This window comes from Bombus pascuorum, chromosome 6 (genome assembly GCF_905332965.1).
Source record: "Bombus pascuorum chromosome 6, iyBomPasc1.1, whole genome shotgun sequence".
Lineage (NCBI taxonomy): Eukaryota > Metazoa > Arthropoda > Insecta > Hymenoptera > Apidae > Bombus > Bombus pascuorum.
Window position 1 is genome coordinate 14,069,871 of NC_083493.1, and position 26,867 is coordinate 14,096,737.

Below are 26,867 nucleotides of genomic sequence, written 5' to 3' on the forward strand. Positions count from 1 at the left end.
GCCAGGATACAATTTCTATTGGCTTGTACCGCAGATAAATTTCACTTAGTCTCTAATAATTCTCGCGAGACAGAGAACCACTACGCGTCTCTTTTTCTCTCCGTATCGGCCATTGGTCCTTCAACCGCAAAACCATTACGCGACGTATCGCGTTATGGTCACGGTGAATTTCGATCTACGGGAAGGAACAGCTTCGCGGGACAGTTCTCCGACTATTTCCTTCCACTGATTCTTCGCATCTTCCAATATCCAATCTCATTGGCGAGAAAGGATGCGAACAAAAACGATCGCTTCGATAAAAAATCCCGAAGTTCTATATATTCGATTCGACAGCTTCGTCCATCTGTTTGTTTTTTTAATCCGCTTAAGCGGCAGGGGAAATACAAGGTTTTCTCGTGTACGTACATTACGAATATTCGTGTATGTGCAGACTATTAAATTGTAACATAGGAGGCGTTCGTTTTCTTTGGTTATAATAAATATGTCATGCTCTTCATTAGAGCGAGTTTATTATTATATTGTTGGAATCCATACGCTCTTGACATCGAGATACGCTCTTTTTCAATACTATTTTTACTATTTTGCTTCTCTTATTTTTTCTTACTATCTCGATATCTAGTTTTTTTTCGGGAAATATCGTTGCTTTGGATTTTGCATAATCTTCTCGAGGTCTGCTCTGTTTTTCTTCTTTAAAGTTAATATTGTTGGGAGAAAATTTAAAAAATCAACAACGAACGAGACGCTCATTAGTAGACTGCTGATGTTTATGGACATATGAGAAATTTCAAAGCGCAAAACTGTGTATAATGTACATAATATGCGCAAATATACAGAACAGTGAAAGTGAAGGAGTCATTAATATATATAGAAGGTGAAACGAAATAGTTCACTCAACCCTTTCATAACACGGTACTCCGAAAACAGGGTTTTGAAAATTGCAGCACGGTACTATGAAAACACGGTGGAAAAATCGTTACACGCTTCCATATACCACGACATTAATAGAGTCGGATTAACCCTCGTACAGCGTGATACAAACGTTCACGTTTTGCTTTCGCTTAATACGATGTCGATACAACGCGGAACGAATTAACTGTGTCATAGGAGGATTATACGCGTCTTACTTAAAAATGAAAAAAATTAAATTTACGCATATCATTGTCGATTTTTCTCGTTAAATTATTCTGCGACGTACATACGTTATCAATTATTAAGCTTATTATCAATGTTCCATTTTCCGCGCCATGCATTCGACGAGTAATTCGTGAAATTAAAACGTACACAGGTCAGCTCGACGAAAGAAAGAACAAATCATACGCTTCTTCTGTTCCATCCCTGAAAATTAATTTCACGTCTGAAGCTGGAATTCCCCAGTTGCAAAGCCTCGAAAGGATTAGTGTGAACCAACGGACGGTTCTTTATCTCGCAAAACTCCAAGAGCACGGATCCTCGACCAAGGGAAATGAGAAACGATGGAACTATGACAAAATTTCCTGGCTATTAATCCACGCGTGCAATTGTGTTTTTGCATGCTACCGAATCTTTGCCGGACAACCGTCTGGAAGAGTCTGCGAAAGAGCGTTCGTTTCCCGTTGTACAAGTGCACCGTTTCGAAAATTTTGCACTCGTATACCATAAATTATAGCGGTTACAAAAATTATTTTCATTATCGTACTTATTATGGCATTTACATATCAATCAATTAAGTTAAAATATATTAAAATTCACACTATTTTACAACGGTATTCCCTATGACTGCAAAAGTTTGATCCCATGAAAATGAAACGTAGAATGAAACGACGCTTTACTGGAACGTAAAACATATGTAAATTATATTTGTACTCACCGTATGTATTGCTTACTATGTAACTGCGTAAGAATTTGCTCCAATAGCCATGGAAATTGTAATACAACACATATATCGCTCTTTGGATTTGACAAGATGTAAATAGCCCCTGATACTTTGAAGATCTCGGCCGAGTATAGAAGAAAAATTGTAATTGTTGCAATGTTTGAAAAATAGAGAGTTCGCTGTATAAATTCAATACGTGTCCAATTATTATTGAAGTAGTGAAGACAAAGGGGAGCAAGAAAATAGATGATCAGAAGAGACGATAATGTTTTTGCGTTGCGTTTGCATTATTTCTTTGACAGTAAACCTGTGTATGTATATCGGAGCACAGCTCGTAGTAGATGAAATAAAATGTTCATTCGTAAATAAAGAACATAAAGAACGCGTCGTCAAAAGAACGATCTCTTCCGCCGTATGAATTTACTAGAAAATCTGGAACGTTAAAAGCTGTCGTTCTCGGGATGGTATACGTAACATTAACCGTGGTTCCGTGTTCGGGAACGTTTCAAGAGCGTCTCAATATTTGGCTCGAGCAATGGTCTTTTCACTTTCTGAAAGCTTTCACCACTCGTAAGATGATCTTATCCGGTGGGAAATGGATCGATCATTCGCGATCCTATTCTTTTTCCCTTGAGAATCGTAGCGTTGATCGTCACGTGGGAAACGCTAGTTGTTTGGAAAACACGGCTCATTCTCGTGAATGCTGTACAATTGCACCTGATAATTAGGCATTTCTTTGAGAAGCGCGCAGCCGTGTTATTTTATGTATAAGTTACGTGATATGTTATGCGCTTTGAGGCGTTCCGGTTCTTTGAGAAACGTTAAGAAGTAGAAACGACTAGTTGGGTGTACACGTTCTGGAGATGGAAACGAATTCTTTGTATCTGACAATTGGTGCACCAAGACCGGTTAATTAATGACCGTTTAAATAAAGCGAGATATTACAGTTCGAGGCAGATATAGCTAAATCGCGAGTTTAATTTGATTAACCTGTTAACTGGAGAAGATGAGCTATCTCGTTATGCAGATCGCCAACTTCTTGAGTGCAATAAATTTTTTATTCATAGATATTCTATTCCTTTACGAGTCTTTTCACTACAGTTAAAGACTAATTCCATTCGTCATATCTATTTAATTTGAAATAATTAATCGCTTGAACTACTTCAAGATGAAATTAATTTAAATAAATTAGATTGAAATATCAAAAGCATCAAGTATTAAAGCCAAAATTAAATTATCAGAAAATAATAAATTTTCAAATCGAGCAACAAATAATTTAGATTTTAATATTAATCTGAACTTTAACTACCGTATTTTCCGTACGTGTCAATCATAATCGATGTAGCCAAATTATTTTGCACTCTAACGGTATTTCCTCTCAAAAGTATTTTAACTTCGGTTATTCTCGAATAAAGCATGTGCGAGCTGTGCTACGAGGAAATTTGTATGCCTGACGCATTTGATAAAGTTGACATAATAGAATTATTTCAGGAAACATTTATTCAAATGCGGAATGTCAAATAAAATAAGGAATTATCTCATTTCACAACCAAATAGAATAAATCAAAGAGAAATTTATTTACTCGAATTAACTAACCTGTAATAAGAGGGAATAATCAGAAGTAACGATGATAAATACATTTAGATGATTATTTTCCAGATATATATTTTACTCGAATATTGCCAAGGTCTGAACCTAACTGAAACGTAGTCGTCTTTATAAACTTTTAATTCCATGATTATAGAAACTCTCGATTAAGGATCGATCCGATTAACAGGCTAAGAGCATCTTGATAAGAACGAGCAAAGTTAGGACGAACACTTTTACGCAATTGATTGATTTCATCAGACTCTATCGTTCTTAAGCGAAATAAACTTACGAAAGTCGTAAATTAATCCGACGAATATTTATAAAATTTTCCTAAGAAACGTTTCTAAGTAGAAATATTACAAAACCTGCCGTCAAAGAACCGTACGTTTAATCGCATCGATCCAGAGGATACTGTTATTGCGAAAAGGCCTCGTTATTACTTTCGAGGGGCATTTCACCCTGCACTTCTTGAAACAACGCGCAGATCGCGAGACTCTTTCACGTGCTCGTGGAAAATTCATTCAGGCGTTCGCGTTCGCCCGTTTCGATTCCACGTGGTCAAGTTAATTAATTAGAGGGAACGTCCTCCGGAAGCGAAGTCGTTTTCAGTTAGTCAACGACCAATTAAAATTTCGAAACGCGTGACAAGCTTCTCGAAATTCGTTGACTTGTTACCAGAAGAATCATTCTGAAATACGGAACGCATGGATGACTGGGCGCTGATAGAGGCCTGAAATACGAGCTGCACCAGCTGCCTCCATTATCTTCGAGAAACTTCGCCAATTCCTGCGCCAGCCTGCTAGAGAAATGCCAGCTTAATCCTCTTTCATCTGGAAATTGATATAAACTCGCGGAACCCACGAAACCAGATTTTGAACCCTCCAATTTCTCCAACTATCTACAGATATCATCCTTTTTTAATTTCATAGAAATAACAATCAAATCCATACATCATAGCTTCTACTGCATTCTGATCGATTTAATATTTACAGCGATTACCAAAAGACTCCAATATTGTTATATCGTTGAAATAAACAATTTTCGAAAGTAAAAGTTTGCGAAGCGCGATATTGTAAAAGTTGTTAAGAGGAGAATTTTAGCAACATCGAAATAGAATTTTAGCCATTCTATTCATATCTGTTCTATTCGAATCATAGCCATTATATTGCAATGTGTGTAATATGTTATATTCGTAGCCAGGACTTTTGTTTTCGTTTATTCTTCAGGTAGTTTCGTTCATTTTTTAATTATTTTTAGCAACTTTCGACAGAAAAAGTGTTTCATGCTGTATAGCCCTTCTACTATTTAAACGACGATGTACCGAAACAGCTATGTTATGAAACTTAAAAAATGTCGTTTTATGTGGATTTTGTGTAGTTTTTATTTACCTTCTGCGCAATATGTATTCTCCGTGTGATTTCGAAACAAAGATTAGATAACAGATGTAACGATTACAAGTCTTAACAATTTATACTTGTCAACGATGAAAGAGTTAATCAGGTTTCCTGTTGATAAGATGATAAGAGAAACGTAGATGTAAGTCGTATTGCGAGTTTATGTCATTATATAAGATCTACGTAAAATCGATCGTTTAATTTAATAATACTTGTCCGGTACTGAAATTTGTATATGTATGGAAATCTGGTGACAAAGATGGCACCTATTGATATTATAATTCTATCGCGTTACTATTTCACCTCGTTGAATTTGTTATCGTATTCAAAGCTATACTTTTGGATAACGAAATATGGCAAAAAGCTTTATGTTTTTAACGAAGCTAGAAACAAAGTTGTACGCGTATTCAAAGATAAACTCTCTGAAGCTATTGTTTCATGGCGATAAAGACAGGAATCAACAAAACTTTCGCCGTAATGCGAGGTACGTGGAAATTACAAATTTAATCCAGCGTGCGTTTCTGCGAAGCAATTTTCATAAAGTGTCGTTACACGGAACGTAACAACCGAATTTACTACTGCCTAGCAACGTAAAGCAAAATCTCATTTTGGATTCTTCTTTAACGAACATTATTGTCGTGAGATTAATTGGATTCCTTTTAACGGTGTTTAATCTCTCACGCTGCACCATTTGCACCGAGATAAGCAGAAAATTCATTGGCTCTGGAGGTTGATATTCCACGACTTATCGTGTCACCGTAGATTATCGTGTCCAATAGTTCCACAGGGCATCGATCGTTTATATCCGTGGATACAGAGATCCGATTTAAAATGGTAAACAGTGATCGATAACAGATGACGGAGGGTACCAACCGGAAAAGTAATTTTTTCGGTTTTACCCGGCTGCCACTTGCAGAAACCGAGATCAACGGGATTGCGGCAGAGTCGAAGAGATGTTTGATTCCAGGTAGTCGAGAGTGACGAGCGAAATACTACCAGTATAAGCTAAAGTTACGCTTGCCAATGTAGAGCCGCGTTTCTCAGTCGATGATGATTCACGTCCGGAGCTATAAATTTCGCTCGAATCGAGTCGACGAGAAAATTCGTTCTATCCTGAATGGGATGCAGCCACCGAGGTTAGAAAACCGAGCGTTCGGCTCTTCTGGAAAAATGAAAATCAGCTACGACGTATACATAATATCATCGTTTCGCTTCGTTCGCTGTGTCGCGAAACGAGTGTAAATATTGGGGAAGAAAGAAGGGAAGAATTGGGATTGAAAATCCCAACGCGTACAAATCCCTCGTTCCCACGAGGTTCGTTAACGGATCGTCTGGAGCGCTTGAAATTTTTATATCGCCGTAGAGGGAAGAAAGCTTCTCCTCTTTTGCTTGGTTCTTGCTTCGAGAAAGAGGTGGTCGTTCACGCGTTTTCAACAACGTCAAACAATTAAATCAACAAACCCACTGTACAGCGGGTGGACTGAAAGAATTCTGCATCCTCTTTCTTTGCTTTCCTTCTTTCATTTTCTTTGTTTTCGAGTACAAACAAAGCGAAATACAGCGCTATACTTCGCTCGTAGCAAATTAACTTCTCCCTGCTGCCGGCAGCGAAGTGGCACGAAAATCTTGTCGGCCGACGTGATTCGACATCCGTGTGACGTAAGCCTAATTGCAAGGGAGGTAAGCCTAATTGCACTATTTCGTATCCCCTTAACTAAAGACGATCAACTGATTGACCCAGATTCACCGGGCATTACCATAGCCAACCTCGTCTTGCCAAGTGTTACCGTTTCTCCCTCTAATGATCGGATCCTGTGTTCGAATTAACGTCTATCCATTCACGAGCTATTCTGCTTCGTTCTTAGTTAGCTTAGTACGTGACCTACCCAGCATCAGATCCGCCAAGGATCTTCCCTCGATTCCTGTAGCCAGCTTCATTTTGAAAATTAGCAACTTGAGCAGAGGACAGATTCAAAGGGGAACTCTGTTCTGCGTCCCACTGCGTGTTACGCTTGTAAACATACATATATACATATACTCACACAGAAACCACTATAATTTTCCAGACCGGACACGAATAAGACGTGACTTGGGCAAACCGCTTATCATACGGGCTGACGCTCCAAGCCGTGTACACCTTTCGGATAAACGCGGATGGACGTGATAAAAGACTCGGAATGTATACTAATTGCATTAGCACACGGTGGCTTGCGTACATAGTCAAGGTTTTTGAAAAGAGGAGCAATTTTTCGACCGAGTTAATATACGTTTGTCTATGAGTTCTAGGTTACCGTGAAAATAAATTTCTTCGCCAAATTTAAAGTAGGACAACGGTTAAGCTTGCTGCGTAGCTTCTATATACATTTCCAGATAACCATTAAATTTTATCGATACAACCACGACAGCCGTGTTTCACTACAGCACTGATGAAAATTTAAATTGTTTTACATGTTGATAAGTTTCCTACGATCAGATAATGTACACGATTTCTTGTCTCGATTGCATATTGTTTTTTGTTGAAACAGCGGACGTACAAGTTCGAAAACCGTGGGGGTGTTAAACTCCGAAACTCTATTTCGATCTGCAACGCCTTCGTAACCCCGTACGATGACAAAGGACAGACAGACGTTTTCCTGATTCAGGGAAATCCTTCATTTGATGTTTCACAGGCAATATCAGTCTCAAAGGTAATCGGTGAATCGTATATTAAGCTCGAATAGCGTATAGTGGCAGAAATTTCGGGGCTACTTATCATCGAGACGATTGATGCGGAGACACGTTTGAAACGCGCGTAGGTTTAGCCTGTACGAGCACGTTATCACAACCGGTGACCCAGGAAATGCCCTCGCATCGATTAGTCCCCTGCATCCTGTCGCATCGCAATTCCCTTCCTTCCTACTGTCCAGTTGTACTGATTCACTAGCTCACGAGAGTTCACGCTTCCCCCTGTTCTATTTTTAATATATGCACTCAACGAATATCGGAGAAAAAGTATATACACGTCATCGAAGCACTCTGCTTGGTAGCATTGGTGGCGTGTTGGTGGCCGTAGATGCACGATTATGCCCTGGCAAAGAGCCAATACCGTGAAACGCCCTTTGTAACCTGCTCCGTCGACACGCAAAAGGTATTCATCAAGTTTAACACAGTAGGGCATTATTTCGTCTGACCCCAGTTATCCCCGGAGACACAGTCTCCGCTGTTTAATCTCTGGCTTTCATTCTCGCAGAAGGAAAGATTATAAGCAGCTTTCGTACTTTCGAGAAAAAGGACAAAGATCGTTGAAGGAAAATCTGATCGATTCGAATAGGAAAGCTTATTCCGAGAAAAGCGAGAGGAATGTAACGATTGAATGTTTTATGCCTTTGAATACGCTTTTTCACCGTGCGTTTCGGTATTTCGCGTTAATGCCTGGAAGCTCGTCTGACTACAAGCTATTCGTTTCTACTGCACGCTGTTATTCTTCAACGAAGCTGCTTTCACACGGTTTCTCTCCCCCAAGAACAGTTTGTTTAACGTTCATTTACAAGCAGCCCCGGTGCGCCAGCAACGAAACAACAGTTCACGCAGAGAAGAAACAAACTTTTAGGAATTCGATAACTTGCTTTCTGTTTGTCTCGTTCGGTTCCCACGTCTGACGCGTCACCGTCCGTTTCCACTTGGCCGCGTCTCGTCGCGCTTTAACCTTTTATGTTACACGGTCCTTCCATTACTCGTCGTCCGCGTTACCAAATTATTCGTTCAATTAGCGGTTCGGTGCACGATTCCCATCGACGGAGTATGTGGAATCGTCCGTTCATCTCGTGTATGCAGTCCTCGAATGGAAAATGCATTACGTGGGCTACGTACATTCACGAAGTAACATCTCGTGTAATGGACGAATCGTGCTTACCTAATTCAACCGAACATTAATTCCAGACTATCAAAACTATCGCGTCACCGTCGTATATTATCCGGCGAAGATAACGCAACTGATGAATGTTCACCTTCTGGTAAATATCTTTACGTAAATATCTATCTAAATGTTTAGGATTGTTAGTTTCACTGGTGCTAAATGGAATTCTATCGATTATTTGTATGACTGTGGGGAGCAGGTTAAACGAGACAATCCACCGTCAAAAGGCGTAATGAGTTTGAAAATTAATGACCACGCGAGAATCGCTCTATTCGGTTGCAAAAGCACGCAGTCCGGTTTACGTTATAATTATAACGTCATAAATGCCAGCGTTGCTAAAGAGAATAAGCGTGATCTGGCAATTGTTTGGCCACCGATCCGCCCCTGTCACGTTTCTACAATTAAAACCCGATTCACCACGTGCCGAATTTCTAACAAGCGGCGATCATTTGTCCATCGTAAAATTCCGTTAAACCAGCAATTCGCAACGAACAATCAGAATTTTCGAAAATTAAGCGAATATTTGGAAATTCCACGTGAAAGTGTACAGAATAAAACCATAATCATACGCCTCTGTATAATTAGTTTAAAAATACCAACAACGATCCGACGACTATTTTCTTTTATAAAACACGCGCAAGTGTTCCGATTTTATTTTCGACGGTTTTCAAAAGCAAAGTTTCCAATTCTATTTCAATTACTTTCTGTTCATTATGAAGGTACTTAACAAATACAATTTTGATTACACAGTTTGTTTCGTAAACTAAAAAGTTATGGACCTGCAAGCTCAAGTTTCTCACGAGTTTCCTATACTATTTATCTTGAGAAAGAAATTTTCCAACTAATCGAATCGACGATCGTCTAACAAGTTGATGGCATCGTTGAAAATTTAATAGAACGCCGACCATTCTTACCGATCTCTAAAGTCGATCGTGTTTTACAATTCTCGCCAACCTGGATTTTTAATCGCTTTTATGATCCCCTGGTTGGTCTCTCGCAACCAGGCTAAACTTTTCTAATTAAACGTGCGAGAGCGCGACCCTGGCAATAGAACGGTCAATTATCATCGCGTTTGCTTCGATTCGCCTGGTTCCTCTCCCGTTTTGCGTTTAATTTACGGTTCAATCTATCAGACGGCTTATCGATTCGAAGCGAAAAGCGAACGGAGGAAAAACGTTTTTACCCATATCTTTGATCTGTATGTATCTGTTTTTCCACTTCGGTGTGGGTGTCACGTCCGAAGGATAGAGAAAATAAAACGAACGTGATTCGTGTCCCGACTGTCTTTCCAGTTGTTCTCTGTGTTCATATATAAAAATAACAGAATCGAGGAGATTTTCGGAATACGGATATATCTCGACACTCCTTTCTTCGATTATCGTGATTTTAGGATTTACAGAATTTCAACTACTGTTGCTACTATGTTGATCATGTAACAAATAAGTCAATATATAAGAAATGTTGTTGTTAGAATTTTTACAAGAATTTGTTACTGTAGCGGCGTTAAAAGATACCAAGATTAAAGATTACTATACTACAAGATTACCATAAAGATTATCGGAAATTAAATCTCGATGTACAATTAAAAAATGGACCTTCAACTGTTGACACAATATTTTACAAAGTGTTGAAATATTTTCACAAAGTGTTATATGTTGTTTCAATGATAAATATGCCTTTATGCGTGTAATACGTTTAAGGAAACATCGCATATTATTTTAAATGAGTTATATCTGGAGGAAAACCAATACTCGGAAGACGCTTCAAACGCAAAATCATATTTTTCAATGATGGATCATTGTTTACTGGCAACAAAATTAATTTTATGCAATCAGTTTATCCTACGTTAATAACAAAGTTCCTTTAGTATCGATTTTATGGATTATATATATCGTATCGTTATTAGAGATATTACACCGTATCGATACTATCGATTTATGTGAAAGTGGACAGCAAAGCCATTCAAGAATACGAGACTAAAAAATTTGCGTATCCATCAACATCACGAAAATAAAGATTTAACTCAATCCCTCCTGTCGGTTTTAAAAAGTGTCGTTCGATGTTTGATAAAAATGTATAGACTAGCGCGGCAGATTTTTCCGTTGTGAACATTTCCCAGAACTCAATTTAATGTAACGGAATTTCAGCTACTTCTTTCGCTGTTAAAGCGACCAGTTAAACCGAATTTCAACTCAAACCGCATCACGAATTTTCCGCTGTCGGTCGTTCTCAGTTGCTGCGATGTTTCGCACGGCATAGTAATTGCAGACGTTCCCGAAGCATAATTCCCTCGGGATGTATATTCCACGTCAACGAAGCGGAGACCTTCGTGCTCGCATATTTCACCTGCCTGGAGAACGAACCCGATTAATCGTTATTATTTCCGATTTGGCACAAGCAAACGCGACGAAATCGTTCGACGTTGCGTCAAGATGTCCATCACGCTGTATGTTATTATTCCACATTCAAAGTTACTCGACATTAATTCAATAATTTGCATATTACATTACAGTACATTATATTACAATATATCATATCACACGGAATGGATATACTACCGCTCGAAAATACCAGGGTATTTGTTTATTCCTGACAAGATCGAATTCGATTGCATAATCGAATAAACCGAAATGTAACGATTTTATTATTTAGAACGATGAAGAGGTCAATGTTCGGAATTTTTGTGGCCGTCCGTTTATAGTACGAACAGGCCCATTCCCTTTTTTAGAAAATTCCGAATTACATGTCCTCCCCGAGCTGTAAACCTAATGACTCCGAGGTCAGGTAAAAAACCCCGGGAAAAACCCAGCCGATAAGACACGATGGACGAACGAAACCCAACGACCGATAGGAAGAATCGGCAACGTAGGAGAACAGTTCATCGTCAGACATCGTACCGTGCGGGTGAAATACTTCACTCTCAACAAGATCTTACCACCACCGTGTTCATAACATCACGCTTTACTTTTATACAAGTGCAAATACAGTGCTAGATTACTCTAACACTCGATCTATTAAACCTCCTCCACCTTGAGCGTTAAGTCATTCGAGGTACGCGATATCGGTCGATCGGTTTGACCTGACCAGTTGCTCTTTAGTCGAGAATTCGCAACAATGTCATATTACAAGAAATGGATATACCACCGCTCGAAAGTACCGGGGTATTTACTTACTTCTGACAAGATCGACTTCGATTGCATAATCACGAATAAATCGAAATGCAACGATTTATTTAGAACGATGAAAAGGCGTAAAAAAATGTGTAATAAGAAAAATGGTGTTTGTAATTGTCAAGGCTTACACAAGCATTTCGTAAACTGACAAACTCTCTATGTTTCAATCGTTTGTTTGTAATAGACAATTACGTATTGAATGAAGAATATGGTAGTTTGTAAGATATTTCTGTTATATCGTTATAAAATATTATTGTTATGTATATATTGTAATATCGATGTTCATTTATAGTGTCAGTTTGTTATTGTTAGGCTAAGGAATAAGTTAAATTATATACGGTTTATTATTATTATATTGGATTGTAATAAAAGAACGAAGGATAAAAGGTGAGAAACAAAAGTTTTGTAACACATCAGGGAATCAACAACGGACTAACTAACTCACTATTACGAGAAATGGTTATGCGTACATTATATTATTAGAAATTACAGGCACTTGCTTCAATTACGGAAATTCCTAAGAGCTTTAGTTGTAGATCGCGTGTAGGTCGGTGCTGTTTGCTCAGAAACTACAGAGAAACAAAAACTTTTACGTATCTCTTCATCTTCCAACGCGACGAAAAGTGGACGAGAGAAAAATAGAAAAAACGAAATATCGCGATGGCGACCGCAGAGATCTCTTTTTGAAATTCGAGCTACCTTTGTGCGGAAGAAAAATCGCGACGACAACGATGTTATAAACCGATTGTGTTTGCGAAACGTTTCCCACCATTAGTAACCATCATTAGCGTATTTGTCTTTTACGTAGATTATGTACGTTCATAAATCATATAGAATCGTTCACAGCGATAACAAGAATTGACGATTTCTAGTCATAATCATATCAGTATTCATTATTGCAACGAAGAATCGTATGCGCCAACAATAAGGAAAATTCCTTATTTCATTTGTAAATCGTCAAATTTAGTTATGAATTATTTTTATCTGGAAAAACAAGACATAGAACTCGGAAAGACAATTTGTCTTGTTACTGGAGTGCTAAGCAATAAAATATATTGTGTACATTGACAGCTCAACAAGCACAGTTTTGTATGAGAATATGATTTATACTCATGAAGCTAATTTGCAGCTACTATCGGTATTTTTTGAAATTATCGGAATTCGATAACGTGCGTATATGTATTTGCGAAAGTCATTTTGGTATTTACTTTATTCATTTTTATACTATGTTTCTCTTCTCGCTGTGCATTTTCTTGTTTCTGATATCTGTTCCTGCTGGATCTAAAGTACACGATTTTTCTTCATTTCTTCGTTATTTTATTGCAGGATAATGGCGTCTTATCATCTAACGTTCCATGTAAAGTTCAAACTTGAATTTAAGAACGTCGAAGATCAATCGACTCAAACCTTGCTTCAATAAATAAAAAGCGTATCTTTCGAATAATAATGAATAGAATACTATATACAGATAAGACCTAAACAACTCGTCGTTGCCCAAGTAAACTGATTTTTGCCATTAAAAAATCTTAAACTCTTTTTTAATCACACGCAAACAGTCGCACAGTTCGCAATTTAATTTCACGAAAAACCGCTTTTCCGTGGAGGAAGTTACCGCTTGGACCATGTCCGGGTATTTAAAGAGGTCACAGGACAAAACGATTTAAAAGCTGGCTACGAAAACTTCGAATTAAAATACGAACTTTGCAGCTTTCCGGGTGCGACGTCACGTTTCCGGATGCTCCAACACGATCGTGCTCTGGTACACGAGGATGGGTCAAAGAAACAGTGATTTTTTACGCGACTTCTTGCTAACGAAGGTCCGTAAAGTGGCTTTAATTACATTTACATAGCCGCGTCTCATTCTCGCTTTGACGATAGAACCGGTGATTTTCCTCGGTAGATATTAAGCTTCTGCTTGTTGTGATTGATCACAATTTGATGATTGAGTAACACACGCCACACAATGTTCGCTATAGGGCTGAAATAATTAACGCGTTTCGTTCTCGCTTTGACGTAGACCTATGACTTTCGTCGACAAGTATTAAGCTTTCATTTTCCACAATCGATCGAATCGCTTTGCGAATTCGAAACTCACTGACAATTCACGCATACGCGTCTCGCAACGTTGCTAGAAGTAAAGTAACTGGCAGAATTCCAACTACTTAAGTTGAAAGTTTAATTAGATGCTGCGGTGAATTTGGTTAACCGAGTCGTCACGTTTCGCGACGCAACGCTAAAAATCTGCACATTCTCCTCCTAGATGCGACGGTAGACGAGAATACCAGGACCAGCAATGTGGCGGGTAGAAAAAAAGGAGCTCTCTCTTTCTCTCTCTCTCTTTTAGTCGAAGATGTATAATTCGTTGGAACAGTGTTTTCACCGAACGTGCGACTCGCTTCGCGTGCAATTAAAACCTTGGGATTATTTCACGGGAAGGCAAGAGAAACATGGTCAGACTATCCCACGCAAGCTGTTACCGTTAATTAGGATTAATCGAGCGGCAACGCCATTACGTGGCTCGCGAAGTGATAATCATTCGGCAATTAACTAATAAGCCTATGGGTAGGTTTGCAACTGTTGTGCGACTTACGATTACCAATTTCATTATCTGTGTATTGTACCAGACTACTCGGATGATCTATCGCGGTGATCAGTCATGTCATCGTGTTTTTTATCCAATTTCGTTCGTTCCAATATTTTGCAACGAGATAATGAAGTAATCGACAGCAGTATATTTAGATACGTTAGCAATTACGGTTTATTTCCCTCGAAACGGTAATTTAACAAAATCGATGGCGTCCGTTAGCAGCAAATTAGGCTGCACGCTAGCCCACTGTTCCGTTTCACTGACATTCTCGCATATATATGTATTTCGCGAGCCATTAATTTACCAAATGAACCACCGAGTATACAATAGTTCGCCAAGATATTATATTTGCACGCGCATCATAGAAAAATTTCATTTTTTCATATAAATATAATTGCGCGTGTCGTGTCTAATCGTAAAAGGTTTCTACAAGTGTTGGAGATATTTTTGTGAGCATCGGAAACATATAGCGACGATTTATAGGAAATTCCAACTAAATATACAGGCATTCTTATTCGCTTTAACTCTCAATTTATTTATCCAAAGAATGCTTTGCGATCTTATCGTATTTCGAAAGGCAGCTGCGTTCGGGATTTCGAATTCCGTTTGCGCAAGATCGATCCGTCGTGCTGCAGCGTTCGTCCGCGCGTTACGTTCGCCTGATATATTCTTCGGTACGTCTACACAATTTCGTTTATCGTAAGGCAGTCCGTGAAAGTTTGTCGAAGCGAACTGTTAGAACTGCGAGCATAGAATTCGAAATACAACCATGAGCTAGAAATCGATAATCGAGTAATCCACGGATTAGAATCCTCTTATACGTTTTCTAATTAATCGCAGCCGTCAAATTCCGGGTTACGTGTTTTCTGATTCCAAAGTTGCGACTTGCGAAACTGCGCTGTCTTTCGCACGTATTTTTATAGCTCACAGTGATTTGATCTTCGAATTAGAACGATTACTACGAATATTCGACATTTTATTCCAACTTGTTTCTTCCGAATAAAATACTTTCAGAATCTATTCGTACACTTAATTTGTCTTTCTAAAAAGTCGCAGAATAATTTTGTTCAGACGGTATCCTACATTATTAGATATATTATCATTTGCTCCCATTTTTTTGCAATTAATTCTTGATGCAAAAAGAATTTAATTGTCTTCGTAAGAAACTGTGCACGATTGTTACTGAATTTTTGTCCTTACTAATACTAAACGCCTGTTCCTTGATAATGTTACGTATTTTTCCTGCGATGACCGTCGCGCTATTAGCATTCTGAAGTGTTTACGACACTATATGCTAAGTATGCTGTTTTCATTTCAGTTACACAAAAACGTACACCAATGGATACGCGATCTATAATTACTGACTGTCCTTGTCAGACTGTGAAAGGCTGCAAAAAATAAGGTAAGCACAACGGCGACAGGCAGAATCGTAAGTTATTCTAAATCCCCAAAATGATCTACTCTCTCTCTCTCTCTCTCTCTCGTATGACCTACTCAACAAAGTATCTGTCAATATAACACCTATTTTTATATTTTCGCAAACTTTAGCATGTCTACGTTGGCATACTTCTATTAAATTAAGTAGCAATATGAAAGAACATGTTTTGTACTTTAGACTGGAACAGAATCCTACAAAGCAAAAAGCCGAAATTCTTTGAAAACAACCGTCGACTGTCTATCAACCGATTATTCCTATCGAGAGGCAGGCTCGCAAGAGACGAATGCATAAATAAACAAGTTACGCAATGCTTTTCCATGAATCTGTATCCTCCGCGCTGTGGATGACCTAACCGTGTCTTCGAGCAACACTGTTTCGAGACCCAGCGCCCCAATGTCCTTCGTTTTTGTATGTTTTCTAGAGTTCAACACCCTTAATCCCCCTCCGTTCGTAACGCTAAGCAGCCCTCGGTGATCGAAGTCTCCGAGGAAGTAGCTCGGTATTGGCTACTTACTAACAGGCCAACGAAATTCCCCGGAAACCAACTAGATTATATCCCTCTTTTTTCCCATTGCATTTCAGTTCCCGACGTTCTGCTGCGACCAAATTAAATCACCGACGAAACTTCACGTTCAGGATGCTCTTCTTCGTGCTTTGTCGTCGTTGAACCTTCTTCCTTTGTCCCCGTTTCTTTTTTCAGTTACCGTCCTTGCTAAAGTTTCGGATTGCCCGAAGTAACATCGAACGTTCCAACTATAGACACACCGGCTCACGAAAGCATTTGGACACTTATTATAGAATACGTTTATGTGTATATAGTGCGTGTTATATAAAACATTGTGAAATTTTGTTAACGTTGTAACGAGGCATGGCTGTCGCGATTATGTTGATAAAAATTGGAAACGATCCGACGATGTATTAGGTTGTCCGAAAATTTTCTTTCGTTTTATGAGGAAATAAGGGACGCACAGTGTTTTTTGTTTTATATTATTTCGTCGAATTATGTACGGTCCATTTTGTTCTGTCGAAATAAACACCGCGACATTTCACAGACTTGGTTTCACGTTTGTACGAAGGTGTAAAAAAACACGTTTGCGAAAGAAAGACAAAGAAGGGGAGAGAAGATAATGAGTCGTATTTACAGGTTTCGGTATATTGTCGATCGAATAATATTACATTACTGAAATTGTTTTTATATTTGGTTTAAAAGCTTTTAATTGAAACAAAATTTTCCAAATATTGATTTTAGTGATATTACGTTCGTGATGTTAAATTCGTTAAAATATTGCTTGTGTCGTATCTCTGATTTTCACAAAATTTGCATAAGAATTCGTTTGAAACCTTACCAATGCGATCGTGACAATCGAGTCTCGTATAGCACAGAAAGTATATTCGTAAAAGGTGTCTACAACTGAGTCACCGTATATCCTTCACGTTCTGCTTTTTCTTTTACATGGCGACGTTGGGAAAATCATATCGACGCTCGGAGCTACGCGCAGATAGAAAACAAATGACGCGAGAATAGCGAGGGCGTGGCGAGGGATAAAGCGATTGTCGTTAAATTCTGCGGCAAACAATTAAAACGTTGTTTCGTTGACGTAAAATGGTTTGCATCCTCTAATAAATAATGTTTAATAATAGATGAACACCACGGTCCGTTCGTTTACAAAGAATATACACGATTATTTTCATAGACAGAGGAATCATCCTGTCGAAATATTTCCTGGCCAAGCATTCTTTAAACCGGGCGCAAGATCGACCATTCCATATGTCGTATACTGCGCCGTAAATATCGTAAGACGTTGCGAGCATTTCTCTTGTCGAAACGATCGTTCATTCTGATCAACGGCGTGTATCAAATACACACGGCGTGACTGTGCCGGCCGCGCCGTGCCAACCTATCGATCTACCCCGTCTCTAATCGAATATGCAATGTTTTTCACTGTTGAAAATTCATACGATGCCGTGCTTCGCGAATTCTCGCACAAACTTCCAAATATTCATGTCTCTTCCGACGTGGTTCCAACCTCGGTGTTCTCCTCGAGTCTCTCTAATCTTTGCCCCCGATACATACTCACACGCTACGTTCACAGTCTTCAGAGTTGCGTTGAAATTGTATTTAAACGCAACGCTGGTAGAAAGAGAAAGAAAGACACAGAGAGAGAGACGGAATGGCGGGTTAGGTAAATAGTAGAAGGATATTCCAAACGTTTAAGCGATTCTCATCAGTTCCGCTTGTACTGCATAAGTAAGAGAATTCAAAATGGAATACAGTAGAAGATTCTATTGTTAATTTCTATGACTGTTTTACGAGAGAACTAGATTTCGGTTAAAAAGTGTTGGTTGTTCGACGCTCGTTCGAAGATTTACCTCGCGCGCCCTGAGTAAATGAATAGGTTCGTACGATAACGGGACGAAATTGCCAGAGTACGCGATTCATCGGTCGAAAATTCGAAAGCTGCGTGACCTCAGGCAATGACCTGGCTTCCGGAGATAAGGGCTAGTTCGTGGAAGGCTTTCGAATGGTTGCAACGTTGCATCTGAAAGGCTGGTTTTCATTAATCATTTTTCCCGCTCTTCGCCACGTCCACGTCCAAGTCGATCGAGATTACCCGTCGGAGGAAACTGAATCGGCGAAACAGCACCGGTCGAAATATTCTGATAATATTTTCAGACGATCGTTCGTGCCGACAGGTAATTCGCGTCGACTTCTTAGCGCCCTCGTTCGCTCACCCAATTTCCAACAATAATTTGGCCAAATGGTGGGAACCATACAACGGGTCCCAGATGCAAATGTAAATGTAACACGAGAGGATGAACGTGCCACGATTTTTTACCTCGGTCCTCCGTCGATCGTTGTAATTTATGGACACACGAACACAATCGAGCCAACGCTCCAGGAGACTCGTCTACGTATATACGAGCGTGTTCTAACTCCTTCGGACGATAAAACGTTTGCACGGTCGACATCACAGTGTAGCCTCGCGCTAGTGGGCGTTCCCCGAGTGCATCGTGCGAATTTACTAGGGATCGCTGAGGGTGTACGAACTAAGGGAAAAATCAATGCAACGCGGCCACCGAACACGCAACGTGAAACAAAGTCCACGAGGAAACCACCGTGCCCGGTGCTGTCGAGAGGTCGAGAAGTGTTGCAGTAAGGGTACGTTTGCGAAAGACCGAGATAAGTGTAATATGGCGCCGTATAAGGCGATGGAAAAATTCATACTCCCACCGGCTTATAATGCGATTTAAGAATTACCTAAACGGACTGTATGCTGAAGCAGATTGTTGCGAGATAAATAAACAAGAGCGGTATTGTAGATTTTACACTTTGACGATAATCAGGCGACGCATTTGTGATTTCTCGGATGTGAATCGCGTTACTAGCGCGTTACGTTTCGTTAAAAATGGGCCATTTCGAGCCTACTCTGAAGAGGCGAGCAGGAAACGTCGAAACGAAACGCAGTGTACTAGCAACACGACTGAAAACAGAAGAACGTCAAATATGTCAAGAGCGGTATTTGTCACTTTTTGTTGCGTTTGCCTCCAGCACTTTGTCGCAGGCCTCGCTCACATTCCAACATGCAAACGTATACTCTTTTCAATTGTTTAAAAAATCATAATTCGTAGAGAACACCTGAATTCGGTGTACTTCGTCTTAAGAGTACATTTCCAAATGCCGTGTTACGTTATAATCGGTTTCTATCGTGGCGTGCTCGTGTTACTCGTTTACGACAGTAACTTACCGTAATTTATGTATTAATCTTTGCACGATATGGAAGACTTCGCATATTCCATGATACTTATTTCCATATGGAATTAATCGCGTTACTTCAAGAAATAATCCACTTTACTTTTTCCTCTTTGGCAACCGTATATCGCGAAACGTATATAGAACGTTATAAAGAGGGCCGGTAAACAACAACTAATGCGTGCAACGTATGAAAAGGATCTGATGTACTGTGCGTACTCACCGATCGTCGGTATGTTCCTGTCATGATTTCCCTCGGTGGAAAACTGAAACAGAAAGAACAACGGAGGTTAAACATCGACGATCGTATCAAACGATTCGTGTGAATCGCCACGAGCAAAAACACCTTCCCCATCTCGTTTCTCCGCGATAGAAATCACATCAACGCGTGATTGGCTGCACAGCAACCGTTTTTTTTTTTATATTTCCCTGTTAATGGACTACGTTCGATGGAATATCCTCTGGATGAGAAGGCAAATGGATGGAATAGGGGAAATGCTTTTACCATGCGATAGAATTCTACGAGGAGAAGAAAATTTATCGATTTCCTAATGGCGGTACCGATTTTCGTCGATAGTCAAATATTTTTCATCATGCTCGACCGTTTTTCCCCTCGTTTGATTACCCCGACCCGACCTTGTGGGCAAACTCCGCGGATGTTTATTTTTTACTCAAACTGTTTATCCGATACAATTGTAAACAGATTTATTGTAATCGTCGGATTCGCGAACAGAGAAACTAGCAACGATAAATACGCGTGTAAACGTTTGAAATGTTTGTGACCGTCTCGAGGGCGTAAAATACATCGTTACTTGCTGCAATTGAATCACGCTGCACCTCGTATCTCGTTAACACCGGCAAGATCGTAAAGAGAGGAAAGAAAATTTTCCATCGGGCGGTTCTTGTTCGGCGCTCCACGGCAAACGTTTCTTTCAAACAAAACATATCCCTCGGGTTCTGAAGGTAAACTGAGTTTATTCAGAGCCAGCACCGGTAGGAAATAGAAGCCGGCAGAAAGGAATTTCGAAGTCGTGCGCCGCCGTGCGAAATTCCTGACTGGCTTGTGCACAGTAAAGGAGCGCTGTCTCTTGGAAAAAGAAGCTTCCTGTTCTGTGGCCGAAAGAAGCCACCGCCAATCGATACACGGTTTTATCCCTCGCTTTAAAGCTCCGAGTATCGTATCCGGAGCATCGATCAGCTTTGGCTTTTGGCTAAATCGAGCGTGTTAAAGTTCCGAAGGTTCCCAGGAATCCTGATCGACTCGTTAGTTTCGTTTCTTCGTAGAACGAATAAGATGGACATTTTTTTTTTTTAAATTAGTACCGTCGTACGAACTATGAAGGTATAACGTGATATATTTGCTTGGTCGTGTGGTTACGACTTTTCAAAGAATCGCAATTTCAAAATTAAAAGCACTGTGGAAAAAATGTTTTGTGCTCTGTATGCAAATATTGCACTCTACTCTATTAAGTCAAATATTGTTCTTTCTATGAATTTGCGTTTTCCGTTTGTATAAATATCGCAGATGTCTATAGAGATTTAGTCATCTTTTAGTTATCGAGCGGTGCAGAAAATAAAAAATCGACGAACATAAATTTATCTTGTCTTGTTCTTGTTTGTACTTCGTTGCCCGTTTTTATGTAAAATAATACGATCCACGGCGAGCGTGTTAATTTGTAAAATAATTTCATTACCTCGATAGACATTAGTAAATCGTAGATTTAACTATCTTCGAAATTATCTTTGAGGAGAGGATTTCATCGTAGACGACAGAACGCGAATTTATGGGAAACGGAGCAGAATTCTTGCAAATACATATCTTTCGTAAATAAAATGGGAACCGAAGATGCAAAGGAAAGGAATATCGAGACGGCACGTCCCTACGTTGATTCGACGAAATATTTACCTCGCGATCGCGTTTTTCAAATTCCTTTCCCACCTGCAAGCTAACTTTTTTATACACGACGGACGCATCCTGAAAAATTCGCCGCGTTTCTTTTCACAAATCGACAAAGAGGAAGAGACAGCGATAAAATGTATACAGTAAAATTGGCCACGATAAGGTGGGTGACATGTGCCGTTTGTACCGACTGACACGGACTTGAGGATCGCGAACGACGAATGTCACAGAGGCTGCGAAATGTTGTCATTTAGATGCAAAATAAATTATTCGCAAAAATTCAGGTGTTGACGTCGTTTCGTGAATTCCTAACGCTATGAATTGTGTACGGTTTTTGTCTCTTTTTCAAGTACAACAAATAGCCAATAAACCGAGACAAAAAAGATCAAAATTGTTCTTTCAATATTCTAGTTTGCAATATTCTAAACGCGTTTCCAAAAACTGTTTGCTGTTCAAACGATTAAAAGATTCATTGATAGTAACTCTGCCTGTAATTTTTCTGTTATTCTTGACAATGAAATAATGGTAATCGAGTACTTTTCGGTGGAAAGTCAACGATTACGTTGAACAGTGCTCCGTCCTGACAGGGTATTATGGGAGAATAATTCCGTATGGCTTTTCCACCGGTTTCGGCAATAAGAAATCGTTTCCATGCCCGTTAACCAGAGAGTCTCGTCGTTTCCTTGGATTAGGACCGTATCCTCTCGTCTAGTCCTGTACAGCCCTTTGCGAAAATACGGAACAAACTAATCCACCCAGAAAGCCCGATTTCCACGTCGTTTGTCACTTTGCTAGATTTCTCTCGAATTATCGAGACATCGATCTAATTGCTCCGTGTGTGTAATTATATCGTATAAGAACGAGTTAACTCATTAAGGATCAGTCAGTGAAGTAGTGTATAAACGTTATACGTAGATACTAGGGCAATGTACTAGGTATACGCGCAAAATTATCGAGAAACGCACAGTGGCTTACATATTATCTTATTAAGCTACATTAAAGTAATAGATATTTCATAAAAACCCACGAATTGGAAAAACAGTTTGCCCAATTAAAGGGAAAATATATCATATTGCTGTAAGATGCTTCAGTTCCTTCAAACATCATTGTTACTGTCACGAGCGGCTCACTTTAAAATCGGAGATAAAGATGTGGCGGCACTCGGCGACAATGTATATCGCTGAAGTGCCTAATGAACCATCAACATCCCAACGGTCCTTCCACCGAAGGCTCTAGAAGAAAGAGCGCGTGGCAACGGCCGCGGACGCCTGGCAAATGCGTGGACGGTGGGGATGTTGAGGGATAACAAAAGAAAGCGATCGGATCCGATCGAAAGTAAAAAATCATAAGAGCTTCAGTCTTAAAAGGTCACGCTTAGAGCTCGGAAGTAGATTGTAAAACCAAGTGTTAGAAGAAAAATAAAGTTTCTTTTTTTTATTCTTTTTTGTTGTTCTTTTGCATAATTTTACGTGACATTACGATCGTTCGCGGAGAGTGTCGCGTGAAATAAAAAAGAGGGAATCGAAGATGTAAATAAAAGATAAAAATAAAAAATACAAGAAAGAGGATTTATTTCTTAACACTTGTTTTTCACTGGCTACGATATACTTCTGAACTCTAGGCGTGACTTTTCAAGACTGAAGCTCTTACAACTTGACTTTTGGCGGAATCTGATTCTTTTTCTTTGTCATCCCTCAATATCCCCACTATCCACGCGTTTGTTAGGCGTTCTCGAACATTCGGCGAAAGGACCATTGGGATATTGAGGGTTCATTAGGCGACATACATTGTCGTCGAGTGCCGCCAGATCTTTATTTCCCTCATCACCCCATCGGTTTCGAAGCGCGGCCTGGTCTCTCGTGTGCTTGGCGTCACAAGAGAAGCGATCGCGAGGAAACGCGTCAACGAGAGGCGTAAATTCTCGCTACGATTCGTATAATCGACGCCGCGAATTAGCCGTTCCCCTGTTTCGGTTAAGATAACAGAGGTATTTCAATGAATTTAACACTGTATTAACAGGTTAATATATTTAACAATAATAAATATAATAAAGAACGTCACAAATTATTATCTCTCGATATATTCGTTAGACTTGGCGACTTTATTCGTCAGACCTCTCGATGTATGCTGTTAGAATCTTCAAATGAGACTGATTACCCTTCGATCATTTCTGTCTTCTCGGGGAGACGACCCAACTACGCTTGGGTCACGTCACCGTTCGCACCTATGATCACGTATGCCACCTTCTTTGCGCGGAAAAAATAACAGACCGAAATCGACGGTTCTGGAACTCGCTGCTTGCTGACAACTATGCGCTCGTCGATACATTGTATATTTTCCGTCGGGCAGATAAGACGATATGTCTACGACGTTGTAGGACCGCGAGCGACGGTTAGAAATACGGCCTATACTAAGCCTCGTGGCGTAACAATCATAAAATCGTACCGTTCGGATGGAAGAAGAAATGATGACAAAAAAAAAAAAAAAAAGAAAGAAAAATGTTAAGCACATCTTTGAGATTCTCTTTTATAACTACGATGGTGAAAAGCGTAATTCGGCAACGTAAATTAACCGAAAAGGAAATGATAAATGATATATCGCATTAACGCCAACGTTGGATGAAAGTATGCGTCTCATTTTCGTTTCCTGTCTTCCACCGAGTTGAAGTAGCAGCGGATGAGATGGTTTGTATCGGAAGTGAGGGCTATTATGTCGTTTAAAAATTAATCACCGACGACCCTCATTACCGTGATCGTAGATACAGCACCCGGCTATTATCTGTCTCGGCTGTCTCCGTGATAACTGTGAAAAATTACCCGCGGAACGTCGGTGAAAGCAGCGGCGAGACGATTAAATGAAATATTAAACGCGCGCCAATTATGGATTTAGCCGTGCTTGAACTAATAATTTCTCAGCTAAATCCTCTTGGCGAGTATCAGTTATTAAATCTCATTGGATCGATGATTAATTAAACATCAGCATTACACGATGTGTATAACGAAGCTTCTACTTCCAGCCTCTTCTTCACTTGGACTGTGTTCGAACGCGATATACTCGGTAGCGAACAAACTGCAAGCCAGTTCGACGATCGATTATCCTTAATTGCGAGTTACCGATCGTGAAAAGCGGAGAGTAAAGAAGGTCGAATCGTAATGGAGCATCCAGCGCGAAATTGACGATAGCGTACGTTCGAGTTTAACGATCGATCGAGCGACGATAGCGATTCTTCGTCAGTTTTATCTGGTAAATGTTGTATGTTCGATGGATAGGAAGGGGACGAACATTATCTTACTCCGAGGACGACTGTTGACGATTGACACGATGTGAATTTTTCTCATTAATCATGCACGGTTCGACAACATTTTCACGAAAATGAACATGCCGATAACGGTGACAGAAAATCGGCACAAAAGCAAGGAATTGATAGGTGAAACATTTAAGGGATTTATTACCTCCGATCTTCCGACTGTTTGAGAACTTACCGAATGTCGGAACATCGAAATTTATAGCGCTACCGAAATCGAATAAATTCCCCTCGAGATTTGTTTGTTGCGATTTCTTACACAGTGACATCCACTAGTTTACATTTAACGGTGAAAATGTCGAACCAGTTAAAGCGACTACTAGCAGCTTTCGTTTTCGCAAAATTTGGTAGAAAGCTGCAATGCGTGCTTAAATATGTCATACACGATTAGCATTCAAACTGTTGTTTTATTTAATTAAATGTTACGAAGTTTAGAACGATCCAATATTACATTCTCGCGTCTATTGTTGAAAGAAAAAATTGACTAAATATCTGACGAAAGAAGCAAATAGAAACGATGGAATATCTTGGAAGATACGAAAGGTATGGGGAAATATTTCAGACGAAAATTGTAGGATATCAGAGGCAACTGATAGTGCTGATATTTATTTCACATCGCAATGGTCATGAGAAACTCGATATACATATATCATTCGCTACCATACTATTGCCTCTGACTGCAATTTTTTCGCCATTAATTGGGTCATACCGTATATCAAGGTACAATTATTGCTACAGGAAGAGTATGGTCGTCACGTCCTACGCTTCGTTCGATCTTTTGTTCTTCCCAGTAACGTTTGTTATCGGACAGCTTTTCAAACGAGCGTGTCGATAGATCGAGCGATAGCGCCGACGAGAACTCGCAGAAACACGGCTTACTGCGTGTGAAGCTTTTCATCACGGTCCCGAGTGCCGTGAAATCCTGTAGTCATTATTCGGTCGCAATTAAAATATCCTTCGAATTTCGATCGTCTTAAAATCGAAGAGGGAAGCGTCTAACGCTTAAACCATAGGTTTAACAGGTTCATTTGCTTCGTCATTACGGTTTCTACCTTTGTTCCATTATATCGTCCTACCCGAGGTACTTGCAAAAGTTTTCGCAAAAGAAAGATTTTATTATAAATAATATTCGATATGGTATTGTTCGATCTATAATTTGTATATCGAACATGTTGCTGACATCGTTTGCATATTTTTTATGCGTATTTGTCACTTTCCGTGCATAAATACCTGTTGCATATTTAACACGCGTAAACATCCACGGTATAATAATTAGTGAAAATTTATACTTCGCAAATTACAAGTTATCGGTATAATACAATAACAAGCTCGACAATCGAACAAATAAAATTTCACGCCTGTGATGCGTTTTACAAATTGCGAGCCAACTGATTATCCCACTTAACGTTAAATTATAAAACGTATAAATACAATTTCGAATATTGTAAAATAAAAGATTATAGCCTAGAATTTGCGTTTTATCAATTCGCCGATATTACCGATTGGCAAGTTATTGTGCAAAAGAGCTGTGGTACAGCTGAATATTTGGCGCTACCGCAACAATTCATCCACTCAAACAGAAATGTACGCGGCTATTATTCTATCGATGATATAAACGATATAACACGTTTACGACATTCTTTCACAGGACGATCCACGATAAAGACCATTTCGGCATATTACGATGCCAGACGATTTACAAGCGCCCAGAATATATTCAATAAACGAACGTTTATTGAATATCCCAAAGATTCTATCCTTCCAAGCTGAGATTTTCTGTGGCTGCAGTTGACAAAGAACATTTCTCTTTCTTTTCGCGTTGACACATGAAATACGTCCTACCCGAAGAAAATAGTAGCCGAAAATGGACACCGTGAGGGGTATTTCTGAAAGAGACACGAAAACGAAGAGAAACGAGCCTAACCCACCGAACGTCTCTCCACCGGATCCTCTGGATAAAATCAACCGAATGACAAACGTAA

At 39.6% G+C, this 26,867-nt stretch overlaps 1 protein-coding gene across 9 annotated transcripts in view; it reads right to left on the reverse strand.

Annotated features, from left to right (window-relative positions):
- LOC132907678 (transient receptor potential-gamma protein) overlaps positions 1–26,867 on the reverse strand; it is a 102,617-nt gene that overhangs the window by 42,311 nt on the left and 33,439 nt on the right. For all 9 annotated transcript variants that reach the window (XM_060961013.1, XM_060961012.1, XM_060961009.1 and 6 more), the window contains one exon: positions 19,905–19,947. Coding sequence is in view for 4 of the 9 variants with exons in the window: in XM_060961008.1 (XP_060816991.1) it covers positions 19,905–19,947 (43 nt within the window). In the remaining 5 variants the exon portion in view is untranslated. The remainder of the gene's footprint in view (positions 1–19,904; positions 19,948–26,867) is intronic.